The 21719-nt window shown below is 39.0% G+C and overlaps 1 protein-coding gene across 1 annotated transcript in view; it reads left to right on the forward strand.

The window, feature by feature from the left end:
- col12a1b (collagen, type XII, alpha 1b) overlaps positions 1–21719 on the forward strand; it is a 152480-nt gene that overhangs the window by 75485 nt on the left and 55276 nt on the right. Inside the window, exons 31-46 of the mRNA XM_050058640.1 lie at positions 2685–2814; positions 3133–3281; positions 3778–3907; positions 4456–4595; positions 4707–4836; positions 4960–5099; positions 7218–7347; positions 8259–8398; positions 10122–10251; positions 10781–10920; positions 11029–11158; positions 13971–14110; positions 15216–15345; positions 15823–15962; positions 16735–16864; positions 20702–20844. Coding sequence (XP_049914597.1) covers positions 2685–2814; positions 3133–3281; positions 3778–3907; positions 4456–4595; positions 4707–4836; positions 4960–5099; positions 7218–7347; positions 8259–8398; positions 10122–10251; positions 10781–10920; positions 11029–11158; positions 13971–14110; positions 15216–15345; positions 15823–15962; positions 16735–16864; positions 20702–20844 — 2172 coding nt within the window. The remainder of the gene's footprint in view (positions 1–2684; positions 2815–3132; positions 3282–3777; positions 3908–4455; positions 4596–4706; positions 4837–4959; positions 5100–7217; positions 7348–8258; positions 8399–10121; positions 10252–10780; positions 10921–11028; positions 11159–13970; positions 14111–15215; positions 15346–15822; positions 15963–16734; positions 16865–20701; positions 20845–21719) is intronic.

Below are 21719 nucleotides of genomic sequence, written 5' to 3' on the forward strand. Positions count from 1 at the left end.
TACGAAAAGAATTTCAGGGAGTTAAAATTTTTATTGTGTCTCTGAGATGTTATGACAGTGTTCCCCCAAACAAAGTGTCAGGGTCGAATCATGATGTCAGCGGTACAAATCTGTCTAATGGATTTCTGATCCCCCTCACCAAGTCAGATGTGTATTCCAGAGGACTGAGAGCATCTGGTGTCGTGTTGTCGTCTGCAGGCTTGTTGTTATTAACATCAGTCATATGAAACCAGACAGGATGTTTGTTTGTGCAGGATGAGCTCAGGGTTTCCTCACTGCTCTCAGAAATGTAGAAAAATAGTAAATGTCCACTTTGGGAATTGTGCAACTATCATGGAAAGAGTAAAAAACTACAGTTTTTTTCTTTTAGGTCTAGTTCTGTGCTGATGCTATATGGCATATCATTAAATCTAGTGAAATACCACAGCTGAGAAGAATGATAGCTCTAGACTGAGGTGGAACTGCTGTAACTCCCAATGGAATAAATCATACTGGACACCCACAGAGATGAAAATATGAAGAATTTATGTGAGGGTCTGCAGACTGATACTGATTTTAGCTTTTATTTTACTTTGAAAAGATACGTTTATTTATACTCAATAACCTTACTCAGATCCCACAAAAAGCCTCAAACCAACAGTGGATGCATCTATTAACCAGAGATTGGCACAAATACATAAAAAATATCTTGCTTTAATTAAAATACAAGTAGTTTTTAATTTGAAAATTCCAGAATACCTTTTATAGAAACTGATATTATTACATTTTAGGCATAAAGTACCCACAATAGGAGTCTGACCTGAAACCCCCTTTACTGGAAAAGATGAGCTCTGCGAACATCACAAATTTGAAGTGGCCAGTCAGGATATCTTGCAGGTGGGAGTGGTTTCTGTCAATCAAAGTTACCACTGACTGACTGAACAGCCAACTGAAATGCAGCAGGGGAGACTGATCAGTTAGGCCACAGTGATGTACCAGTTCTTTCAGATGACAATAAGAATAGGCATTTAGCAGGTGACTTTTTCTAGAGCAAGAAATATAAGTACAGTGGAGTAAGTACGTCTTAAACTTTACCAGCGACCAGCTGAACGACAAACAGCACAATTACAGCAATGTATGATACAATACAAAACAGTTGAAGAGATAGTTGAAGAGAAAGATAAGCACCCCCTCCCTTTCCACCCTGATACCAGCAACCTAAAAACGCCCCACTCCTCAGAGTACCTCCTGTAGTGACATACATTAGTTCACAGTGAGCATGCTGTTGGATCTGACAGGACGGGTCAGAAGATTCACATGTTTTAAAATAATGAAGAATGTATTTTAAATGAATTTAATTGAAATTCTGCCCATCTCTGCTACTCACAAATATTGTGTGTTCATCAAAGCTTCATCTGTCTTCTTTCTCTGTGTCATGGAACTCCATTGTTGTGCAAAAACGATTTGGCTTATTAACGTAAATAGGATAAATGAAGAATAAATAGATGACTTCTTTGATTAGTTCTTAAAAAATGATAATTCTTATATAATGATATGTCCTCTGTGATTAAAACAGTGTTATGAAATGAGCAGCTCAGTTGCCTCTTGATTAAAAGATCATGCTGTAAACAAAATGTCACAAGTTTGATATCCACAAGAGCCACTCTGAATAAAATATCCAGCCAAATACCTAACATACTGATGTAAATGCGATGTGATAGTCTCTGTCATTTATCTCTTAGCTACCAGGCAAACTGTTTACACCCTCTATGAATGTGTTTACAGTGTGGTATCCATTTCATGATTGTTTGCTCAGGATTTCCCAAAGGCCTACTTGGATTCCTTTCCAGAGAAATACTTTACTTACTCATGTATAAATAATGTAAATAGTTTGCTGACATTGCCCTAAGAAACAGCGGCTCAGTCTCTAAAACATGACACACTGCAAGTTACTGCGCATTTTAGAGTTTCAGTTTAGTTTTTGGAAGACTGAGTGACTACAGCAGGGACAAGTGATTACAGATTTTGACACATTAAGCTGTTTGCTAAAGCTATTTTGTAAATTTGTATTTTAGATTTAATGGAGTTTTTTCTGCTTGTTTTACCTGTATTACATAATTTCATATATTTTAATTCTTTTAATATCAAATGACCAGTGGTGGAGGAAGTATTCAGATCTTTTATTTAGGTAATGAATAGGGCTAGATAGGGCGATTCGCCATTTTACGTCGGCCATTGTAGTTCTCCAGCGTCACTACTAGACATTCCTAAATTCTACACACTGGACCTTTAAGATCATGGGCTTCATGTTAGCCCATTAAAAAAACATAGAAGTTTTAAAATTAGATTATGGTGATTGATAAACGACAGGAATAGAAACATTAACTAATTCTGAAAAATTAAGATTTCATGTTAGTATTTGCATTTTGCGTGCATTTTCTTGTATCTGATCTTTTAAAACTTTTATGTTCAACCTGAATAGCCTCACATCTGAGGACACAGACTCAGACTACTTACTATAACCATATGTCAGTGCTGTTACAACATGCATTGCCAGAGACGCGTCTCCTGGCTGTGACAGTCTTGTTCATGCGTCAGCCACTTGTCACTCAGCTTTGATAAATGGCCTTGTCGCTCTGAAGCGAGAGAAAAACAATTCTGTCTCCGCCAATGAATCTCACTGCTGACATGTTTCCTGTGAACAGACGCAGGTTGGAGGGAAGAAGACCGGTGTCATCCTGCAGAAACTGGAGCCCGACACTCAGTACTCCATCAGCGTGGCTGCTGTGTACCCCACTGGCGTCAGCAGAGACGTCAGCGGCGAAGGACAAACCAGTAAGAGTTGGATGTCAATGGAGGTCCAAACACTCAAAGAATATAGTTTAATTTTATTTTATAAAGAAGATATTAACATTAAATATTTGTTCCTGCTGTATCTGACTGTAGTGACTGTAGTAGTAATACTAGTGGAAAAATATTTCACTGCAAGTAAAGCATCTACTTAATTTAAATGTGAACATTAAGTGTACCGATGTATCCATAATACTAGTACTAATGGTGAAGACATTACATTTTTACTGCGATACAGATCAGTAGATGGAGTTAATTAACAGACTCTCTGCTAACTGAATATGTGCCACTCTACGCCCTCAGAGCCTCTGGGTGGAGTGAGGAACCTGCAGGTGTTGAACCCCACCATGACCACCCTGAACGTGCGCTGGGAGCCCGCTGAGGGCCGAGTAAAGGAGTACAAAGTCATTTATGCTCCTGCTGCCGGAGGAGCTGAGAGCATGGTAGGACTGGTAGGACATCCATCTGCTTCCTGTTGGCTGGCAATGTGCAATGTGGAACCTGAAGCCAAATTATTCACCTGTGTGTCTTAACATGCCCGGCGCTTTTATATCTAAAAGGTCCTGCTTGACTCAAAAATGTGTTCTACAATAAATGTTGTAAAGAAAGCATAAGACAAAACCCCACACCTTTTATTCAGTCATGCATGTTGGTAACAGTTTATGATGAACAAAATTTAATGACATATTTTATGCAGTTTTCATTTGGCTGATGTGCTTATCCTGCTTTGTGAAATAGCTCTCAGACTAGACCAGTACAACCAGTCTGTTACTGTTGCAGCATAATTTGACTGGGGAGTTTAGGGGTTAACTGCTTTGCTCAAAGGCAAACTGAAAACTGCTGATGCTGTCACTGTAACCACTAACTTTAAATAGTTATTTCTGGTTGCATGCTTGTCTCTCTGTCTTCTGTGAGCAGCTAATATGTGTCATTTGTTGTTGAACTCAGGAAACAGTGTCTGCAGGCACAACCAACACTATGCTACGAGGCCTGCAGCCTGACACCCTCTACACCGTCTCTCTGGTGCCAGTTTATGCTGCAGGAGATGGAAAGATGATGTCTGAGAATGGAAAGACAAGTAAGACTGAAGACTAATCTACACTGAAGTTGAACCATCGTTATTGTTACAGGATAAGATAATCTAATTTTCACCAATTATTGGTTTGTCCATACAAAAAAGAACTACACAAATAGTACATTTACTGAAAATTTGCAGTAAAGTTACTGATTCAGTGTTCAGTCTAAGTAAAAAGGAAAGTTAAAATGTGCTCAATGAGATATTTTACAACACATCAAAAGGTTTTATGTTAATCTCTAAATTTGTGTTTTGAAACAAAGACAGCTGAAACTAAAAAATAACATAAACTGAAGAGAAGCTCAAATCTAAACTATACATTGTACACTTAAAAAAAGGATCTCAAATCTCACGTATCTTATCTTACATTATACAAAATCGAACACCAAACTGGTTCACACAAATAAACAACACCTTTATTCCATAATTACATAATACACTTATGATAAAAACAGACTGACATAATCTCAAAAAAAAAGAAAAAAAGAAATAATTTCTTCATAGGCAGGTCTTAAAACATTTTGAGTAACCTGACCTGTTGTCTTGTTTAGGACCACTGGGAGGAGTGAAGAACCTGAGGGTAACAGACCCCACTATGACCTCTCTGACTGTGAACTGGGACCCAGCTGACGGAGCTGTTCGCCTGTACAAAGTCTTCTTTGTGCCAGTTGCCGGTGGCCTAGAGGAAATGGTGAGACATTTTTTACACCTCTCTTACCGATGAGGACAAAAACAGATCAGGCAGTCAATTCTGTGACTATCTATCTTAATTGTTTATTTGCTTTTTAATGTTGTTAAACAGGAACAAGTTCCTGCAGGCACCACCAACATCATCCTTAGGAACTTGATGCCAGACACACCATACACAGTGTCAGTGTTACCAGTCTACCCAGCCAGGGAGGGAAAACGCCAGTCAGAGGAAGGAACGACATGTAAGTTACTCACTGTGGGGCTGGATTGTTTTTTAATTTCTATTTTACCCTAAATATATTTGGATTGTAGCAAGTTAAGACAGTTTGCCAACAACAGTTTAACAATAATTTTCATGCTCCCAGTGCCTTTGGGTGGAGTGGGCACCATGAGGGTGACCAACCCAACCTTCAGCACTCTCACTGTAAACTGGAATCCTGCTGATGGCAACGTTCAGGGCTACAAAGTTATCTATGTTCCTGTAGATGGAGGACAGGAGATTGTGGTAAGAACCTCTTTGCTTCTTTGTTGGTAACCTGGTAACCAGATGACAGCCAGGTCTGAATGGAAAAAATAAAAAACTAATTACTTTTTACTTACTGATGCTCTTATGCTTAAGTCATCATAATATACAGAAAGACAAAAACACAAATTCTGTTCTATTGTTACTACTAAACTGGTCCCGATTGATTTAGTAATTTCAACAAAAAGCAGCAAACAATAAATAAACAGATCAGAAAACAGTGAGACTTTTTACTAAAATATGATCAAATACAGAATGTGGGAAGTTGCAAATAAAGGCCTCGTTAAGATGAGTTAAGTTATGTGGAGTCAAGATAAACTTTTTGGAAGGGGGGCTTAAAGAGTGCTAAAATGGAGCGTCTTAGACAAAGGGTGAGTGCAGGTGTTCCAGCACAGACAGTATTGGGAAAATAAAGTGTTTTAAACATTAAAGCATGTATGAACATGAAGATGAGCATAATAGGTCCCCTTTAGCTTAAATCAAGTTTAGTTAACTTAGGTCAAGATAACTTGAGTTGAGTTTATTTAAGTTAGGTTTAGTTTAACTGAACTTGAATTAACCTTAACATTTAAGGAAAAAGGAAAAAAGGAAATTCTCACCTTGTAGAAAAAGACAAATTTAGTGAGTTGGTAATATAGGAAATAATGTTGATTTAATTTGATTAATTTAAGACCAGGTACACAAATTAACTACTCATAGTTTAGTTTTATCAGACTAATATATCATCAGTTGTCTTCACATATCAATAGTGTCTTAATAATCATAACTAGATAATAGCCAGACAGTGCTGTCTTTGTCATGAGGAATTTTTGAGGCCTTTAGATTAAGATTAACTATTTTATCTGTAAAATAACTGAGCTACAACACTGAGTTCAGACCAGCGTCATCTGATTGGCTGGTGCAATCAGCCTGATCTGGAATATGTTCAAGTATCAAATGTTTTTGGCACACAGTATTGAGTTGTTGTTGAAATACTGTACAGAGGGACATCATGTGTCTTTGATGGCTCCTCTCAATGTTTAATGGTGCTGTAAACTGGGCCTCTGAGGTGTTGTGAAATAAGATTCAGGGGAACCTTTAAATGTTTGCTGTAAAAAGATTAATCTGGACAAATAACAAGAAGTACTGTCAAAAAAAGAAAGACAATTACTCTGTTCTGAAATGCAGGTTTTGCAGGAGAAGTTAATAAAAAAGCTGCCAGACTTTGTTTGAATTCTTGAAAAGAAACAAAACAATCAAAGCTCTCAACTGGGATTTAGTGATGTCATGCTTTCTGACAAGATAATCCCATCATGTCACACAATAGCATCTAAATCCTTTTGCAAGAGAGCATCCGTCATCGCTGCATGGCATGGTGAAAATGTGAAGCTTATCTTTCTGGAGCATAGCTTGTAGAAAATAAGTATGTGTAAATCCTGGTAATCAGATGCTCGTTCAGATCGTAAAGAGCCGTGAAATAACAGCTGACTGACGATTTGGCTGCTTGTGTGTGTCTGTTTAGAAATGGCTCGTTTGTCTCTGCTGATGACATAACTTTTACCCCAAATTAGTACATCCAAGTAAATTTTACAGAAGATTTTTAAACTGCCAGAGGAATTTGAATGCTGATAATGTGGTTTCAAATGTTCTTCTTCTGTTCAGAAGAAAAACAGCAGTGCACATCCTGAAATAACTGGAATGATTAGAGTAAGCTTGATTTATGACTAAGTTTGTAAAATCTCTCAGTTTTTATACAGAAAATGCAAAATGGTACACAAAGACAACATGTAAAATAAACCATAAAACAACGGTTTCACAATTTTTATAACAACTCAGTCTCATAAATATTACAGTTCCCTATAAATGTCATTTATTTGAAAAGTTTTTCTTTTATATATTTATTTATTTGTTTTTATTTTCAGAAGGTTTGACTTGTAATATGAGTAAATATGAATATAAATAATTAATTATAACCCCAAAGTAAAACTTAAGTTAAATATGCAGTATGTTTAAAATGACTGTGGTGGGTCAAATTATTTGGAAATTTAAAATGTAGCTCTAAATGAAACTATGACCAGTTTTTAGTCTGGTAAACTGGTTCACCACATGTGTCTTCTGCAGGAGCAAGTGTCAGAGAGCACCACCAAAACTGTCCTGGAGAAGCTTCTACCAGACACTCGCTACACCGTCACTGTGGTCCCTGTCTATGCAGAGGGAGATGGACCCAGCCTGACTGACAACGGGAAGACAAGTGAGTATCTGTGGTCATGTGCTATTGGCTGTATGGTATTTAAGTTCAAGTGCATCAATGAACCTTGAAAAAGCACCTGAGCCTCTAAGAAATCATTAAACAGATCATTTCCTCTCTGGGTCTTACTGAGCAACAGCTGCTTTAGAGGGATTATGGCTACTGAAAGGTCAAAGTCAAAGACAGGGCACATCTGGGGTGATGCTGTCAGATGGATGTTAGCATGCTGGATGTGTTTCCATCACATTCCCAGAAATGGTGGAGCAACACAGACACACTGTCCTCATATTAGACACAACTCTCTCTCTGTCGTTGTTGTTGTAGCTGACCAGGAAGCTGCAGGCAGATCTTCCAGCACTGCTATTTCATTGCACAGGCCATAGTGTGACTGACTTGCACAGCAATCAGCTCGTTGTGCTTACCTCAGAATATGTTGTCAACGGTGTACAGCTAAAAGTTAACGTGTGAAACTCGTAAACATTGGTTCTGCATCACATGCATCAGCCTACATGGCGTGTATTCTGTGCACGGCTGCATGAACTGCACCAGGATTTTCATACTGTGATGTTTGGCATGAATATACCAACTGTTACAGCCCTAATACCCACTATTTACCCTGGCTATAGAAAAAGCTTTGCTATTGATTAATAACTTCAGCAGTGAGCGAGTTGAATGACTGAACCAGAAAAAAAAGCTTCCCAGTTGTAACATAAATATAAAACGCATTAATCTCACCAGAGGCAGAGTAAAACTGAGACCTCAAGGAGAAATAAGCCAGAGAACAACCATTTTCTTGCCGTCCAACATCTGGACAAACTGCCCCCTGGACACCAGTAACCTCTGACTAGACAGCAGCTGTGTGACAGTCTGGTCCAAGCATTGAATCTGTCTTCCTGTTTCGTGTCTCTGCTCAGAGCCACTGGGTTTTGTGAGGAACCTGCAGGTTACCGATCCCACCACCAGCACCCTGAACGTCCGCTGGGAGCCCCCTGAGGGAAACGTACGGGAGTACATCGTGACCTGGGTGCCCGCTGCTGGAGGCGAGCAGGACATGGTAAGACTGCATCCTGTTATAACTCACTCCCTAAATATTATGTCATGAGCTTCAACTGAGACATGTTGGTCTTACTGAAAACCATGGAACACTTGATGGCAAAATAGTTTTATGTAACTGTCAGGATTTGCCAGTTCCAGATGTTGGACTTTTACCAGAAGCTGAGAACTTCATCCATGCCCCATTAGTATCTTGGTTTTTATGACCGCCTGGAATGTGAAATGAGATATGTCTTTTAATTCAAACCACTTTGAGGCATTTTAGCTACCTTATAGTCACTATGTTCAGTGGCACTTACAAATGTGCAGTATTAACCTTTATTTAAAATCCTCTCTTTCTGTCCCTCTGTAACTGACCATTATTTTTTATTGTTGTAAATACATCTGTCTTTTATAGTTGTTTCTTCGTGCCATTAGTCCATCGGGAATAATGTGTTGTTTTTAGATGCTTCGTTACATGCTTTAAAGGTCCACTTGAGTGATTTTGACTTCACATAGGCAGCATTTAACAAAAACACTACAAATAAGTAAAACACAAAGAAACACATTCACTATTCTGACAGTGCATATGTGGCATGACACCACTGACCTTAAAGCTCTTTAAGGTTAAAAATGATGGAAAACTGTATTTTAAGGAGTTAAATAACCCAAATTAAAAGCAATCAAAGTTCTGCTGGTCACAGTATAGTTAGGTATAATGCATTAAACTTATATTTACTGGAGGAACATTGTTTGATTAGGCTGCTTCTGTTCTGTTTACTGTTCTGGAAAAAGTTGTCTGGATGTTTATGCCCACTTTGCTCTTAACGTTGTCTGTTGGGTTGGGTTCTTCTTCTTCTTTGTCTTCGCCGTGATTTTCTTTGTCTTGGTCTTCGTCTACTTCTTTGTCTTCTTCATCTTTGTCTTCTTCTTCAGTTTCAGCACCAGCTTCTTCAGCATCAGCTTCATCTTAGTTTTGGCCTCAAATTCAAGTTTTCTCAACAAAAGTGGAGAAAAGCCAGTGGCGTGAGATGATTACACTTTTTTTCCAAAGCAGTTTCATGCAAGAACTTTATTCTTTTGTCCTGAAAAAAGAGCAATATCAAATTAGCAAAAGATGAAAACTGCTGGATAATGTTGCCTTAAAAATCTACATTTACTTAGAACTAATGAAAAACATTTAAGAGTGATGTGGGATGGTTTAACTCATCTATAGAGCAGTGACAATATCTCGAGGGGGTCCATGTCATTACCCTCAAGATTATGTCACTTGGTTCAAGGAATGTCGTGAAAGGAGATGATTTGATTTGGAAACAACTGAAGTTATCTCAGCTCATTGGCAGATTTTAGGACTTACTATTAGATTAAATAGACAAAGATCAAATTTACATTTGCAGCAGAAGCCTGAAGGATTTCATGCAGAGAAAGGCATGCACTCCCTCTTGCTGCCAGTTTGATGCTTTGCTCGAAGGCCCAGACTGTCCCAGGACAGTTTTTGAAGTGGAAGCTTTCTGCTTAAATCCATCTTTATCTCTGAGTTTCTACTGTTCCTGTTACTGTGTTGCACGGAGACAGTTACTGACTGAAGCTGCATCCAAGAAAACTGGGCTCACAACACATTAAACTGTGACATTGTTCAGTCTGAGAGGCTTTCTGCATCTGCCAAACCGCTATTTTCTTTTTTGAGAGTTCTCCGAATCCTAGAGTTCACCCAGTTCAAAGTTGTTTCTTCTCTCCTCATCCAGGACCAGGTGTCTGGAACCGCCACCTCCACCGTCCTGAAGAACCTGGAGCCCAACACTGAGTACACGGTCAGCGTCACGCCTATCTACCCCGAGATGGAGGGCAGAGCGCAGTCTGAAAATGGGAAGACAAGTAAGTTCAGATGAGTCTGTTGAATGATTTGTAGCTGCAGGAAGTGCCCTGGACCTTGAGGGAAGAATAATGTTAAGCCAGAGCTCATTTCACTGAATGTGTTTTTCTTATGAATGTGGAAAAAGAATAGAATAGAGTAAAATATTACTTTACTGCCCACATGGGCTGAAAGCTATCTTAAACTCACCATGACCTAATAAACACCAGAGATGTGTGACTTATCGATTGACAGGGCACCATAAAATATTACAACACCAGTAAAACAAGAAAAAAAGACTAAAACATAAAACAGAGTAAATCTTAAAGCTCTGTTAAAGAATTTCATTTGAAATTAAAAAAACAAAACAAAAACAACAGCCATAAGGTTTTTTTTTTTGTTTTTTGTTTTTCCTTCCCCAAATCTGGCAGCGTTAGTGGACTAGCATTTGACTCATGGCAGTGCTAGCCAGCAAAATAACTAACTAACTGATAAATTAGTTAAATTAAATTAACTGATAAATCCTTATGTCTATTTGTGCCTCCTTCTTAGATCCTTTGGGTGGAGTGAAGAACTTGCAGGTGATCGACCCAACTTTCAGCACTCTGACAGTCCGCTGGGATCCAGCAGTGGGCAATGTCCGCAGCTACAAGGTCTTCTACACAGCTCAACCAGATGGAGAAGAACGAATGGTACAAACTGTTTTCATTAACTGTGACAACTGTGGACTCAGACATTCTCACTATTATCAGATTAAGTTGTTATCATACTGACAGAGGTTTTAACATTTCACTGAACAGGAGGAGGTGTCAGGAGGCACCACCACCACCATCCTGAGAAACCTGGATACCGACACTGTCTACAATGTGGCTGTTGTTCCTGTCTACCCAGACGTGGAGGGCATACGGCAGGCCGAGAAGGGAAAGACAAGTAAGTGACTCATGAGGACTTTTACATTCAAGACATTCAGCTCTCATCCACATGGATGCACAATGAGTGGATGCAGAGCACATTCCTGGAAGCATGAGTGTCACATAATCAAATCTGAAACTACGCTTCATGCTTTATGTTGGATTGTTTGTGTCAGGTGGGAGTTTAGCTGACAGGAGCAAGACAGTTATGTATCGGTGTCTAAACTCTGATGCATCTGAAATAACGTAATGTGGAAAACTTCACCCATCTGCTGCACCCTGCATGACTGAACACACATTAGGGGTTATTTATGGCTCATTTTGTGAAAGGGGGAAGTTCACCCCCAAAGCAAAATACATATCTTTGGTGGAGGAGATATTGGCTGTAGAGATGCCTGTCTTTTGTTGGATATTATGGAGCTATTCTTCCTTCTGCGTGGTGATATGGTTGGCAGGTTTAGTTACGTAGAAAGAAATAGTTCCTACATGAAACTGCCCACAACAGGGTCTGCGGATTATCTTGAGTAACTGGGTCATGATTTCTGGCATGAGACATTGCTAATGAGTTTTTCAAACATAGTTTTTCGGTGCTCTGAGCATTACAAGCCAAGATTCTATGGCTGACATCTCCAACACTCGGCAGCTCACACCAAAATGATCTATATTAATTAATAGCACTACAGGTAAGAGGAAAGGTACGTGTTTTTGATTTTGGGGTGAACTATTCCTTTAAGGAAGACATTTACTGCCACTCACCACTTATTCTATTAGATACAATTTTAAAAGATCATATCAGTTCTGGGCTGTTAAAGACCCTATGGAATATCATCTTTATTAATGTTGAAACACAATGTTGGGGAGTAATCCAACACAACAAAGGAGCAATCTAAACTGTAAACCAGTGGGGTGTTAGTTAGGTAAAGAAAAGCAGAGGGGTGGCATCAGTTCAAAATGTCTACAGTATATGGCCTTATTGGGAGAATTTAATGAGATGAGGTCACTTTGCACATGATGATTCTCTTACTTGACTGTTCCTCATTCATTGTTTCAGTTGATGAGAAAAGAGAGAAAATCTCTTTGTGTGATCAGTGGGGGAGACTATTGTTCACTGTCCTGGAATCAAGTCTTTAAAACTGTGAATACCTTCGTTTAATGGCCAAATATGTTACAAAGGATGCTAAACAGTTTGAACTGGTTCGGTAAATCTCTCCCTGTTGGTGCCTTCAAGGACTATCCAACATCCAAAGAACTAATGTTTTATTGCAAGACTATGCAGCAATAAAAGCCCATTATTCTTTTTATGCCATTGATGTTTGGATGATTTATTTGTTTATTGGATCTTTGTTTTTACTTGAACTTTATTTTTATTGCAACTCAACAAAACTCACAGAGGAGATGAGATTCACAGAGCACAGAAGATTAATTAAAAACAAAACAACAGAGGTGCTATTAATCTTACGTACATAGTTGTGGTATGGCCCATCTCTCCATGATTATTTCTGTTGTCTATGAAAGCATATGAGAGCATGGGACATTTTCTACCTTCATGAGAGAATTCAAAAGACGGCTAACAGGAAAAGTGTGGACAGAGAGATGAGGGGAGACGCAACAAAGATCCCTTGCCAGACTTGAACCAAAGATCAGTGTCTCCTCACAAAATTGATAAGCAATGTGATTAAGTGAGTCAACTGAGATTCAATTTCATACATGTAGCCTTACTGTATATGCCACTTGCACTTCATTTAACTGGGTTTCTCCACCCTGTCTGCTACATGACAAATGGCAAATGAAGCTGATGTAGCAACTTGATGATGGTTTAAACCATTGCCTCACTTCTTCAATAGGCGGTCTTTGCTGAGTGATGTGATGACTGTCCTGAAGCTTAATAAGCCTTATATTTTATAAAAGATGTAGGAATTTCTTCTGATATCAGCAGAGGTTGTGGCAGCTCCACTACAAAATGCTTACCCTCAAACTTGTAGGTCACCAGGAGGCCCTGACCTAAACCACTGAGACCTTTTTTGCTCTCTTGCTCAATATTTGGAGGTTTTGGCTTTAACCAGGAGACTGTGATCATATATTCAGCTCTAAGAAATAGAAACTGATGTATTCCAAACAGCATAGCTGGTAGAAATAAATCTTTTCAGCAGCTGACTCGTGGTTGTTGCAGCATTCTTGATTCCACCACCAAATGACACAAGCATTACCACACTACAATAACATACCTTTGAGAAAATCTTCTCTGTGCCAGAGTACTGAAATCAACTGAAACTACTGGCTGCCTTGAGGACAGGAAGTCCATCTGAAACCTGCCTGTAATGTAAAGTAAACTCAGTTTTTATTTAATGGGCGAAAACATGCAAGAAAACCACTGGTATGGTGCTTTGAGCCAAAGAATGAGAATACAGACCTAGTTTATATGGATATTCGTGGCTCACAAAAGAGCATAATGAATGCCAGAAAGTCTCTTGACTCTGATACATCTGGACACTCCTGATGTGGTAAACCCACCCATCTGGTGTACCCTGCAGGATAAATCAAATGCCAAGGATTATTTGCAGCAGTTAACCTTTGTTTCCTTGGAGAAAATCTTTTACATTTAAATACTTTTTAATAGAGATGTTTTTGCCTCATAGAATACCAGAAAGTTTAGACAGTGAGAGGAAAAGAAAAGACACTCCTCTGTGAATGACAACCTCTCCCACTTTGGGACATCTGGACTGTCCTGATGAGGTGAACCCCACCTATCCGGTGCACCCTGCAGGATAAAGCAAACAGCGAGGATTATGTGCAGCAGTTGTTTCAGACTATGATATGTCCTGTCTCTTCAGAGCCTCTTGGTGGAGTGAGGAATTTGCAGGTCACCGACCCCACCACCAACTCCCTCAGGGTTCGCTGGGAGCCGGCCGAGGGCGATGTCAGGCAGTACCAAATCATCTACGTCCCCAGTGGCGGAGGAACTGAAAACGTGGTTGGTTGTCTATTGAGATGATATATTTCCATGTCATTTTTTGCAATTACATTGTCTATTATTAACGAAATATATGAAAGAATTTCTATACTTGTCATTAGCTGCTAGTTTTGATGTTTATGGACTTTTAGAAATTTTGGAAACTGCTACTAGAGAGGCCAGTGGAGGTCCAACTCTTGCAAGGTTCATTTAGTATCTGTTCTTGAGCTTTCAGTTGTCAAGATTTTCCTCAGCAGATGGTTTTTTTTTATGCCAGCATGGATGAGAAGTTCATTAAGTGCTCAGTAAAATGAAAATTTGAACATCTACATTTCTGTGACAACTGAACCAACCCCATCTGTTGATGAAGATCATGCCATACAATCAAAAGCTCCAGCAAAACTACCAAATGGAACTTGTGAAATTGTTATGTCAGCTAGTGTTTCAGAGGTTAAGGATGAAGTCAAGGATGATATTAATTTAAAGAACAGATTGATGGCACCAATTAACTGTTAAGCTGTACCTGCTTTAAGCTCAGAGGCACTTGAAAGATGAGGCCTAAAATCATTCTATCTTTGTTATTGTCAAAAAATCCTAGAAAAATACCAACAATGTGCGGTGCAGTGGTGTGTTTATTTGGATTTGTTAACAGTAAGATAAATATAGAATCACCAGACTTAGCCTTTAAACACGAACAGAGGAAGCTGCTCTTTAGTCAAGATCCCTGAAGCCAAAGATAGGAAAGAGAAAGATTTAAGGCTCTCCTTTTGCCCTTAAACCTCTCTGAGCCATGATCTGCAGCCAAATATCGTTCAAAGTCACAGACCTTCATTTTTAACTTTAGTGGAGATTGCAAAGTTTCCAAAGATGCTGATGGACATGGAGTCTTGCGTTTGAATAAACATCATATAGCCTCAGTGAAGAGCTGAGACAAGATGATACACAACATATAAATGATACGGCCAGACAGTGTGGAATAAGATGATTTTTCCGACATTAAAGCTACATTAGGGAAAATAAAAGGTTTTAAAGTGCTTATTGCGCCGAGACGCAAGTGAAGACATGTAAATAAATACCAACTATTAACTACTGAACGTGTGTTATCTTGTCATTTTGTCATGTACAGACTCCTGTATCTGGAATGTCGACAAACGCGGTGCTGAGAGACCTGCGGCCGGACACAGAGTACAAAGTGACACTGGTGCCTATTTACTCTGATGCGGAGGGGAAACGCATGTCAGAGAATGGAAAGACAAGTGAGTTAAGCCGTAGCAAAGCAGCTGTGACCACATGCAACTCTTAACTATGTCACTTTTTTGCCTCGTTTTGAAGATAAAACGATTTTAACACCAAATGATACACTAACAAACATTTAAGTAAAAATGGTCTTAATAATACTAGAAAGGTGAATTTATCAAAGAAAGTATAACCTGATTGCCTCAGGTTTGTCTCTGTGTTATATAAAGACAGATTGTTGGGAAGCACCAATAAGATAATTTGGTGTAATGATTGTAGCAGGAAATTAAAATGATCAAAGAAAAATATTTTGAATGTCAGCAGAAGCCACTTTCCTGTGATTGACTTATGACAACAGACTTGTTGAACCTTCCACATCTGTTGCTCCGATAAGGTCAAAGAGAGAGTTATGTTTTTGCTGCTGGTCTGACCTGACTGTTGCTATAACTCAATCAAAATATTGACAATCATGTTGTGACTCTCCCTGGTGTTTACAGAGGCTCTGGGAGGTGTAAAGAATCTGCAGGTTACTGATCCCACCACTAGCTCCCTCAAGGTGCGCTGGGAGCCGGCGGAGGGCAACGTCCGCCAGTATCGCATCTTCTATGTTCCTGCAGCTGGAGGCGCCGAGGACATGGTGAGACATTAAACTGACTTCCTGTGCTTCATCACAGGCTTGTAACTTTTTGATGTTATCAAAGAGGGTCCATAAAAATGAGTGTCAACAAGCGTATTAGGGGTGTCTGTAACTCTATATGCAAGTTAAAACAGTTTCTTTACTTGTTGCTGTTTATGATCTCCCAACACAATGTGCGAACATAGTCCTTGTTTTCACTTTCAATAAATCTTTTATCTTGGCAGTTATGTTGTTTGCTGAGCCACAGTTTCAAGGAATACTTCCCTCCCCAAATGACCATTTATATATTAATTACTCACCTCGTCATACGTTGAATTCGGCAAGAAAACTTTGTTTTTCTTGCATGCCTCCATGGTGAACAGAGAATCCAAAAACTGAGATATTCTTGATAAATTGAATTCACAGGGACTGTGTTTAACAACAGCAAAACTATATCAAAACATCCCGTTTCCAAACTTGCACACAACTCGTGTTGTAAAATCCAAATCTCATTTATCCAGTCGTATTTTCAGTACTTCCCAAACATGTATTTTCACTGAAACCTTACTATTTACAACAGTTCTGCAAAAACAGCACAGGAGCTCTTCTCATCCATGCGCGAGACTGTTTATGTGAAAGTGTTTTAAATATAAGGGTTTAATCAAAATGCATGTTCTTGACAAATTCAGTAGTTGATTCACAAGTGACTATTTGGGAGGTGGAGTATTCTTTTAATTAAGTTTATTCTGGGCTTTGAAACATTGTGTAATAATATTGTTTTGTGTGCGAGCAGGAGCAGGTGTCAGGCGGCACCACCAACACCGTACTGAGGAATCTGCTGTCAGATACTCCTTACACTGTGACTGTGGTTCCAGTTTACCCAGAGGGAGAAGGTCTGCGCCAGTCTGACAAGGGAAAGACACGTAAGTCCTGATCAGACCTCAGTGTGCATCTGACACTGGAACAACATTCTCGCTGCAGCTGAACAATCCAGGTCAAATGTTTATGACAGTTGTGCCAGAAGCATAACAAGGGATAGAAGACACCCTCAAAGATGATCTGACAAGGGTCCCTTTTTTTAATTAAGAAATTGTTGCAGGAAAGACACCAGGACAAACATTTCATCTATTGGGAGCTCATAAAAAAAAAAAAAAAAACATTACACAAGCATCATAACGTTCCTGGGCGTTAAACTGGGCTTATAGGGCACATTTAAATGGACATGTAGAAACTTGCTATCCTAGCAACATTAAGGTTAACACTTTCTCAAAGTAACAAGCTCCCTCTGTAGCACATAGATGGCCTGATTATAAAACAACCCCCCTTTTCAAACATCTGCTTTTAGAATAACAACTTTCTGAAAATGCAGAACTTTTAATCAGACTGGTCCGGTAGGGAAAAATGTCCCAAGTCCTCATCATTTGAGCATTTTCTCTCGTAAAAAATGACACATGAAGTATTTCCATTAAAGCGAGACATAAATCCCACAATTGTTTTGCTTGTCCAAAAATGTTTTTAAGTGCAGCTAATTCCTCATTTTGTCTATCATATACTCACAGGCTCCTGTCAGGCTTTGGAAATCATTCTTTAGCTCTTCATTGTAAAATTCCATGACAGCTGTTGAAGGATAATTCAGTCTGCGGTCCATTTCTGCAGTAAAGACATTTTCACTCATCAGGACTTAATTTTTTCTGTGGCAGTAAAACGCAAGTTAAAATCTCTTGTAAATTAAATTGGACTTCTAAAAGACTTTGGAACTGATTTACTCAAAAAGATGCACTATAAACATTCCTCCACATTTAATTATCTGTTGTTGTAATATGTTAATGTCCTGGATATAATATAACAACCTTTTCAAATGCACTGTCCATAAAAATATCTTTTTACTGTAAATTCGGGTCAATACTTTTATTGACTCTTCTAAATTTAAATTAAAAATGGGAGAAGTTGGGGTACAAAACCACTTTTAGCATCTTTAACATCTGTATAATTGACACCAGTGCTACTCATATTGGTTTTTAAAATGACAGCCATTAGAGTGGACACCTCCCCCTGTGGTGAAGTAAAAGTCAAAAGTCACAGTTTTATTGAGCAGCTGCCAGTAGCCAGCAGTACAGGACTGCAGAGAGACAGAGGAGTCATTCCTTTACTGAGAAAAAATGTTTAAAGTTTATGTCTCTGTACTAATGCAAATCTTCAGCACGTGTTTCCCCGAAATGAACCTGAATTTAAGTCTCCTGGACTGAAGTAACTCATCATTTTCAGATTGTTTTTTTGTTTTTTTTACTTTTTACAATGCTTGACAACAGGAACATCTTTATAGACAAAGAGTATCTCCCAAGTGAACTATCAGTGGAAAAACTACTGTAATCTGTAAAATGAGCCCAAACTCCTAAATCACTAAAAGCCTTGAAACCTCAGGATGAGTGGATGGAACAAAAGACAAGCTGAGGAGTTTCATAGTGATTGATGGCAAAAAATAAAGCAGCGATAATGTGGAATTTTTAAACTACTGTTGGTAACTGACAAGTTTGGATGGAGAGACATTCTCTGTTTTGGAGGAGGGTTGAGTCGTCTGGGTGGTTTTACATCCTTGTGTGTGTTGGTTTTGTTTCTGCCCAGACGGCATGCCATGCTCAGTCAGCGAAAATGCATCCTGGGGTTTTTTAATTGGGAAGCTGCGAGTGAGGCAAGACTTTTGATTCCACAGACCTCTCCAGCGGGCAAACACAAGCCTGAATATTTCATTTCTTGTCAGGATAATTCTGAGGCTTAATTGACGAGTCATCCAGATGTAAGGCGATGCTCTTTGTTTGTAAGTCAGTTTTGAGGTCATTTGTGGACAGGTTATTTCCAATTTGAATTTTTGGGGTCATGATTCCAACATGTTTCGAGCTCAGCACCGCCTTGTTCCTTCACTTTAAATGTTGCCGTAAGTTTGAAACACATGCTAACTGTGCAGTGTTTGTGGTTCAGTTAAACGTTCAAGCTCACAGATGTATTACTCCAAATGTTCTTGTGTCGAAGTGCATTCCCCCTTAGAATAGTTTCTGTTGCCCTTTGTGGGAGTGGTTAGAGCTTAAGTTATAGTTAGTCATTACAGAGAAAACTGGTTGGGGATTGTTTTTGGGTCAGGTTGAAGTAAGATGAAATATTTAATCAAGATGAAAAAACGTCACACAGCTCTCCTCTGAAGCACCAAAGGTTGCTGACAAAGGTTTTTGGCTATCTTGCCTTTATAAGGGTGGTGTGTGTGGGTCTGTTTCTGGTTCCCCATAATTCAAACATTTGGTGAATGAAATATGGTGCACTGGAGTTATGCAACCAGTTTTAATTTTAATGGACTTGCACTGAAACTCACGCTGGTCGGCACCTCGCTGTGTGTGTGTTCTCAAAGTAAGAAAAGGGTGAAATATTTCATTATCTCATCACCAACACACCAACATAAACCCTAGTGTTTTTTTGAAGCAGTGCTGTGTCTAGTCTGAATAAGCACAGCCAGAGAAACTTTGACTGCTCATGCTAAATCCAACATTTTTAAAAAATCATTTATTTGTCATTCATTTATTTGAAAAGGTTGTTATTGCTTCTGTTGGCAGGTTAGGCGATCTCTCCATCACAGCAGTGACATACTGGTCCTCACTGTGAGTCAGTCTATCAGTGGATATGAGCCTATGTGTGACGTTAATGATCTTTTATTACCAGTAACTCAGTCCAGTTTTACTGTTTCCATCCCAGGAGGAATTTGTCACATTTTGTCTGGACACAAACAAAGTTTCAGTCCAAAGTGTGGAGGGAAAAAAAAGGAGCTTACTGCCATAAAACAATTAATAACACAAAATTAGATCAAGATTACATAATGTCTCTGAAGGATAGAAGGCAATTTTGTCCTTGGATGATAGAAGTAAAACATTCTGACACAGTCTGTATTTTGTAGGTATTAAATGACGATTTATTCAATGCTGTTATACAACATTAGGGAAACAGTTTTGCTCTGGAGGTTTTGTCCTTATTGAAGAGGAGGCTCCGTTAAAATCTACCTACTGCATCTAGTTTTGTTTTATTGGGTAAAGCTCCAAATACCAGGGGGATCTGCACATCTGGTTTGGTTTAAACGGGAAGTTAAGGGCTTTTGCATAAACCCAAAACTGTGCTACTTCTCTCTACACATTCTCCACATAGACACTATAAAATTACTTTCCTGCAGGAGACTTCTGCTGCATTCAGCATTTGAGTCCAACCTCAAGTTTGACTGTGATGCAGTGTGTCCCACTGCAAAGACAATTTATTCTTCCATTAAATGCTTTTTCTTGATGAAAGCCAGAGGTTTTGGAAGTTATTCCAACATCAGCTTGTTTTAATTCCAAGCTTAAACAGAACACAGCAGACAGTAACAGATTTATTTTTTAAATTAACTAAAAAGTTCACCAGGGTTCTGACCTTTTGTAAACTGTTTAAAGAATTTGGTTTCAAATTGGTTCTGTAGCCTTTAAAAATGCAAAACCTAAACTGACAATCTAATCCTTGGCTTGACATTGGCTCTGTTTCTGTTTAGCACTTTACTTACCAACAGTGACATTTGCAGGAATGTAATCATTTGTGTTTGTAAATCCATCAGCATAAGCCGTCATTTTCTAGGTCCTAAAATGGGATGTACTTGGAACAAACCTTTCGTATTGATATTTGGTTGCTAAGTGAAGAAAGTCAACATGTCCCTCTCTTCCTCACTCCACTTTCTCTTAACCTCTGTGACCCTGCAGTCCCACGCATGCCACCCAGGAACATCCAGGTGTACAACCCTACCCCTAACAGCCTGAACGTGCGCTGGGAGCCCGCCTCAGGCCAGGTTCAGCAGTACCGTGTGGTGTATTCTTCCTTGAGTGCACCCAGATCCACTGGGTCGGTAAGTAACTCTCTGCAGGCTGTTAAAACACATACTGTCATTAGCAGCAGAATTTGCCTTCAGGGCAGGAAGAGGTGGTTTCTCCTGAGATCACTGTGTCTGCTCTCAAAGGATTACAGCTACAAATGTAAAGACAAAAAAAAGTGGCATATTTCACTTAAAAAAATCTGCTAGTGAGATCAGATAATCTTTTTATTCAGTGCAAATCCACTTGTTGCAAAGGCTGCAGGGTTAAGTCTTGCTGGATGTGACGTGGCTCCAGCAAATTCATGAGATAAGTGAAATTATATTGGGAAAAAAAGGGAATTATCTCATCCCACAAGCAGTTCTTGTCTTGCTTGTTTAAAGATAAAGAAGATATGCAAGATAGGGCTGCCACTGTCGATTATTTTCATTATCAGCTAATCTGTCGATTATTTTTTTTTCTATTAATCAGTTGTTCATCTAGCCTTGAGCACAAATTATGAAAATGTCCCAGAGCCAAGGTGACAGATTCAAATGCTCTGTTGTGTCCGAGCAATGGTCCAAAACCCAAAGATATTCAATTTCCAGAGATATGAAACAGAGACAAACAGGTTGTGCTCACACTGGAGAAGCTGGGAATTTGACTAATTGATTAACAGACTTATAATTTTACATAAATGTACATACAAGAACCAACTTTAAAATCTGCTAAATGAAAAGGATTATAGCAGAGGTATAGACTCCAGTCTCATAACTCGGGCCTCACGCAGGCTTGAGTCATGAATCTGTTGACTTAAAATTTACTAAATCTAAAAAGACTTTGACTTTAATACCAGTGTCTTGTGACCTCACCTGGACTTCAGCCTTTTTATCTGGAGCAGAAGGTAAAGGTGCATCTCTACAGACCAGCT

The sequence above is a fragment of the Epinephelus moara genome, chromosome 12 (genome assembly GCF_006386435.1).
Source record: "Epinephelus moara isolate mb chromosome 12, YSFRI_EMoa_1.0, whole genome shotgun sequence".
Classification (NCBI taxonomy): Eukaryota; Metazoa; Chordata; class Actinopteri; order Perciformes; family Serranidae; genus Epinephelus; species Epinephelus moara.